The sequence below is a fragment of the Heptranchias perlo genome, chromosome 36, assembly GCF_035084215.1.
Source record: "Heptranchias perlo isolate sHepPer1 chromosome 36, sHepPer1.hap1, whole genome shotgun sequence".
NCBI lineage: Eukaryota > Metazoa > Chordata > Chondrichthyes > Hexanchiformes > Hexanchidae > Heptranchias > Heptranchias perlo.
The window spans coordinates 17289819-17295710 of record NC_090360.1 but is presented as its reverse complement, the minus strand read 5'-3'; the positions used below and the strand labels follow the sequence as shown (position 1 = coordinate 17295710).

General features: G+C 42.8%; 1 protein-coding gene across 1 annotated transcript; it reads right to left on the bottom strand.

The window, feature by feature from the left end:
• Positions 1–638: 638 nt before the first annotated feature.
• Positions 639–5398, bottom strand: LOC137304152 (steroidogenic acute regulatory protein-like). Its single transcript, XM_067972652.1, has 7 exons — positions 5295–5398; positions 4819–4935; positions 3391–3536; positions 2568–2726; positions 2282–2466; positions 2080–2173; positions 639–1257 (listed from the first exon to the last, which is right to left on the bottom strand). Exons 1-7 carry the CDS (start codon positions 5356–5358, stop codon positions 1138–1140), a joined length of 885 nt encoding a protein of 294 aa, XP_067828753.1. The 5' UTR covers positions 5359–5398; the 3' UTR covers positions 639–1137.
• Positions 5399–5892: the final 494 nt, after the last annotated feature.

Sequence of the window (5892 nt, the reverse complement as noted above, 5' to 3'; positions counted from 1 at the left end):
GACATAAATGCCATTACTATCGCAGGGTCCCCCACCATCAACATCCTGGGGATCACCATCGACCAGAGACTGAAGTGGACCGGCCACATAAATACTGTGGCTACAAGAGCAGGTCAGAGGCTGGGTATTCTGGGGCGAGTGGCTCACCTCCTGACTCCCCAAAGCCTTTCCACCACCTACAAGGCACAGGTCAGGAGTGTGATGGAATACTCCCCACTTGCCTGGATGAGTGCAGCTCCAACAACACTCAAGAAGATCGACACCATCCAGGACAAAGTAGTTCGCTTGATTGACACCCCATCCACCACCCTAAACATTCACTCCCTCCACGACCTGCTCACCGTGGCTGCAGTGTGTACCATCCACAGGATGCACTTAATTGGCTTGGTTGCTCTGAAGAAGTCTTCAATTGCTACTAATTAGTAATGGGTGATCAAGCATGCCAGATTAGTGCTTATAACTTTAGTTTTCACAGGGCTGAAAGTCATCATTAGTGCTATAAGCTCCAGCTGATGCTGCTTTCACTATTTTTCAGCTTTTTACTCCTGTTGACATAAACCTCTATCGGCAAAAGCAGCAGGAAATGCACCCACGAGGCTTTTAATATATTTGAACACATAAAAAAAAATGCAAAGATCTTGAACTGTAAGCAGTTTACTGGCAAATGTTTCAAGTAATCAGAAATAAATTAATAATAATATATTATTATAGAAATAGCAGCAAATCAGGATTTGTAACAGCTCTCAGTCACTTCACATCAGTTGTCTGCAGCTTCCATCACTTGCACTTCAAGTACCGTTTACACCTTCTGAAATATTAACGTAGCTGCTGAAATACAGCTGTGATAGTTTGGCTGCTGTGCTACGGAGTAAACGTGTGGATTGTCAGATACTTGCACAAGTTCCACAAAGTATTCTCTTTTCTTCGCCTCGCAAATGTACACTTGAAGCGTTTTGCAGAATGTATAAATGACTTATCTCAAGTATCTAATACCACAGCAAAGCTAAAGGCACTTTTCCACCAAGCCTTGATTCATTGCTATGAAATAATATCTTTGTTGCAGCCCAGCAGCTAATCGACCAACTGTAAGGTGCCTTCCAGTGATTCCATTTATATCTGCCTTGTTTTTGTTGCTCCCTACGAATCCAAGCAGGATATAAAGGATGAACTAGTGGAGAGTTGCTGGCGTAAGTGTTCTACAAAATCCACCTGTGCCTGTGACAATGCCTGGTTGATAAGGGACTTAGGCAACCAACCCTGTAAAGAAAACATATACACCTTAAGTAAGGAGCTCCGGCATTTTATCAAGTGTACGAGAAACAGATAAGTGTAGAGCATTTAAAGAGAAACTACAGCTCTGCATAGTTTTAATAACAGCTTTTATTTTCAATCTCAGCTGTTGTCATCCAACGATTTTAACACAGTAAGTAATTGTTAGTTCCTCTGATGAGTCACTGAGCATAATGCATCGTGTGTTGTGATACCAAACCATGCAGATCAAAAAGGTTCCAGAGCCTATCTCTGGACTGTACTAAGTTAGTTGATCCCAGTGTAGGCGATACAATTGGAATCAGTATCCCCCCTTCCCGGCCAGGGAAGGTAAAATACAGCCTGTGGTCCTGCTCTAGCTCATTATTCAGTGACCACCCTCGCTAGAACGTTGGATATCAGGATCAGTCTGGGATGTGATGCTGCCTATGGTTCAATAGCCAACTGACACTAAGGGTGAAATCTTCTGAGTGCCTCCCCCCACCCCCCCCCCCCCACACACACACCACGTGGCAGAGCCTTGCACACAGCAGGTGGCTGATTGGAAAATTGTGGCTGTAGTTCCCGCGACCTTCTGATAAGCCACTTGCTGCGTGCAAGGTCCAGCCAACGGTCCGGGGATTTGGGAGATTTTGATCTAACCCTCTAGGCTTGTAGGTAAAGAATGGCCACCTGGGTGGGATACCAAAGCAGTGCCAGAGCATTTTGAACCATCTGTTACTGCTAACAGGGGAGAAGCAGTAAGAGACAAACCTGGAGGAATAACTGGAGGTAGAAACACAACATCAAATGGTAGAGCAACAAACTAACCTTTAGGTCCATGCTGAGAAGCCAAGTAAATTGAGTCTTATTCTTGTTGTTGTCTGCTGGATGTAGGATAATACAGGAAGGCCCAGTTTCAGCTCTGCTGGGAGAAAACCTGTCTTAGAAATCTTTTTTTCATATTTTTAACAATTTGCAATAGAAGCCTGCTCGAATGGGTTGATCAGAATTTTCTGCAGCTGTTCTGTACCTTACAAAGCCTTTCTGCGCTGGCATGAACTTGGATTCTGTAGCTATTCCAGCCAAATAGCAGTATGACCCTTCTTTCCAGCAATGCCTCACGTTCACAAAGTCTCTCCTTCCAATGATGTTTCCGGCTGTGTCTCCCATGATTTCATGAGTTACCATGGTTTCATTACCAATTTTTTGGAGGACCTGAGTGAAATGTTAAGAAGCATTTGTCAAAAATATATTCCCCAGGCAAGCTATCCAAAGTGCGTTGAACGTGTGAAAAGGAAGAATTCCAGTTAACCTACATGTATGTGTTTGACACTTGGATTCCATGAGCTCATTTGGTCCACTTTTTCATAAAGTTCATTATGCACATGTTCCATACTTGCATCCAGAACAGCCTCCAATTTGAAGACCTTTCCAGTTCCAGGCAGAACTTTGCTCACAACATTGTCGCCATTCTCCTGAAAGAAAAGAGATGTGTTTCTTATTAAAACCAGTGGTCTTCACACTCCACCACAGTTTTGTCTCCTTCTTTTACCTCGCTGGGGTATTGTTATATGGGTATTAGTTGCCTTCCTGCATTTTACCCAACTCGCCACTCTTCATCTGTGTCCCTGGACAGTGAGCGTCATCAGGTTATTCAACCTCAGAGGCATCACAGTTCACCTCGACCCTGACCTCACCCGACATACATAGACATGCAGCAGGTGTCACTATATAGCGAGTAGCCATTGCAACTCTAGATGACTTTTATCCGTCATAGCACAAGGAACAATTATAACACCCTCAATTCCACTCCAGCTATGATACTAACTCAACTTAGACCAGGCATCAAACCTGGCTCCTTTCCTAGTCTGCGGAGCTCAATACCAAAGGATGGATTTACCCTCTGAATCATCATTGTGGCCCTGTTCTCCAGGTGTTAAATTAAAAAGGTGCCTTGGCACCATAATACTGTGACCATTAAGACCGAACAACATGCCTTCCTCAACCCTCCTGGCAAGCTTGGGGACATCAGCAACTGCTTTTAATGAGCAACTGATTCAATCACGCCAGTAGAATAGTTAACTATCAGATTCCTCTTGTCACTCGCTTCAAAGGAATCATCACCAGGACGAAAATTACCATTTTGATTTCCGTTGTCCATCCAGCATCCTGGTTTAAAATGCCCAGAGCTTTATGTAAAGCTTCTTCCCCTTGCTTAACGTAGGACAACTCTTCTGTGTTAAGAGTCCTGTTTGTTTTCAGCCTTTCATCTTCAACCTTGAAAGCTGTGATAAAATCAAATATTATAGCACAAAGTGAGATAAACAGTACTTTTTTACTCTACATTTCACATGCTCTCCCTCACCAACAGTTTTCTCCCCTGTTCTTTTTAAGATGTGGAGATGCCGGTGATGGACTGGGGTTGACAATTGTAAACAATTTTACAACACCAAGTTATAGTCCAGCAATTTTATTTTAAATTCACAAGCTTTCGGAGACTTCCTCCTTCCTCAGGTAAATGTTTAGGAGCTCCTGAACATTTACCTGAGGAAGGAGGAAGTCTCCGAAAGCTTGTGAATTTAAAATAAAATTGCTGGACTATAACTTGGTGTTGTAAAATTGTTTACAATTGTTCTTTTTAAGGTAGTGATTTGTTTGGGAAACATTCCTTGGGCAGCTGCAGCTGATGCCTCGTCCAGGTACCTATTCTATCAGCCTCAATATGGGCGTTGTGGGGCTAAAAGGGTTAAATTATGAGGACAGGTTACATAGACTAGGCCTGTATTCCCTGGAGTATGGAAGATTAAGGGGTGATGTAATTGCGGTGTTTAAGGTGATTAAAAGATTTGATAGGGTAGATAGAAACTCTTTCCTCAGGCGGGGGAATCCAGAACAAGAGGGCATAATCTTAAAATTAGAGTTAGGCCGTTCAGGGATGATTCACGTCAGGAAGCACTTCTTCACACAAAGGATAGTGGAAATCTGGAACTCTCTCCCCCGAAAAGCTGTTGAGGCTGGGGGTCAATTGAAAATTTCAAAACTGAGATTGATAGATTTTTGCTAGGCAACGGTATTAAGTATTACTGAACCAAGGCGAGTACGTGGAGTTAAGATAAAGGTCAGCCATGATCTAATTGAATTGCAAAACAGGCTCGAGGGGCTGAATGTCCTCCTCTTGTTCCTAATGTTCCTATATATTGAACTGTGGAGGCGACCCAGCCAAGCCTGATCTTGCCCTCACCCTCGCCTGTGCATTTTCACCAGGGGTTACTGCACAGATCTGGTCAAACGTCCACCCTCCCCAGCCTAGTGGCACTGAGGCCTTAGATGCTCCCCTACTGCTGCTCAATCCGAGATGAGATGCCTCAGTTACGATCAAGGATCGAATCTAGGATCTCCACGGTCTGTGTGGCTCACTGCTAGCATTATTAAAGGAGCCGTGCATTTTATCACCGTCACATTATTGCCGGGAACCCCAAAGCGCAGAATTACCCTTAATAGAAACTACGGAGTTTTGCAGTTAGTTCCTCAGCAACACAAAGAGGGCGTGTCAGAATACGTGCATACCTGCATGAAGGTTCTTTCTCTGGGCCAGAGTATCCCAGGTGCCTGGCAGAAAAAATTCTTTCATTTTCATTCTTCTCAGTTCATGTACTAATGCATCCACTGCTGTTCTTTTCAATCCTACATGAAAAGGACATTGAAAAAGGTCAAATAAGTCCACTTAACCTGACTTAGAAAGTGCCTCAAAGCCTCGCACACCAGCGACAGACACATAGGTTAGTATTGTCTGTTCTTCTTGATTCAAAGTTTGTTCAGTCAAATTATCCTATACTTCAATATTTTTAACATTAACATTCCCACTTTGCTGCATTACTTGCAATACTTAATTCAAATTATTTGATGTTTTAATGTAAAAAATAACTTAGAATTACCAGCTGACTGTACACATATTGCAAGATACTTAAACAGTTCCAAAAATTTTTGTCTTGACTCTCAGGATGCCACAATGAAATGCTCAATTGCCATTGTTCATATCTTACCTGTCATGTTCCTGAAACGCTGATGTGAGATTCCACAGCACAGTTTGAACGTTGCTGGTAACATGGCTTTCAGGCTCTGTTCTGAACTTGTGCTTCACTTGCACAGTTGCTCTGCCCTTATACTCACTGCATGAAGGCCAGCATTTCAGATAAGAAGAGTGTGGATAGATACCCACCAGAAGAATACAGCATTCAAGGACAGAAGCAGAGGGAGCAATGAATGTAGTGCTATCATAGGGCACTTTACGATAGCCTCCTAAGTAATGTACAGCACTGTGTAATGAAGAATTATTCACTGATGACCATAAGACATTTTCTTGTCTTGTTTCAATAATAAGGAATCTTACAACACCAGGTTATAGTCCAACAATTTTATTTTAAAATCACAAGCTTTCGGAGATTATCCCCTTCGTCAGGTGATTTATCCCCTGACGAAGGGGATAATCTCCGAAAGCTTGTAATTTTAAAATAAAATTGTTGGACTATAACCTGGTGTTGTAAGATTCCTTACATTTGTCCACCCCAGTCCATCACCGGCATCTCCACATCATTGTTTCAATAAAGCAGCAAGTCCTCTCTTCCTTGGAGGGAACTTGCT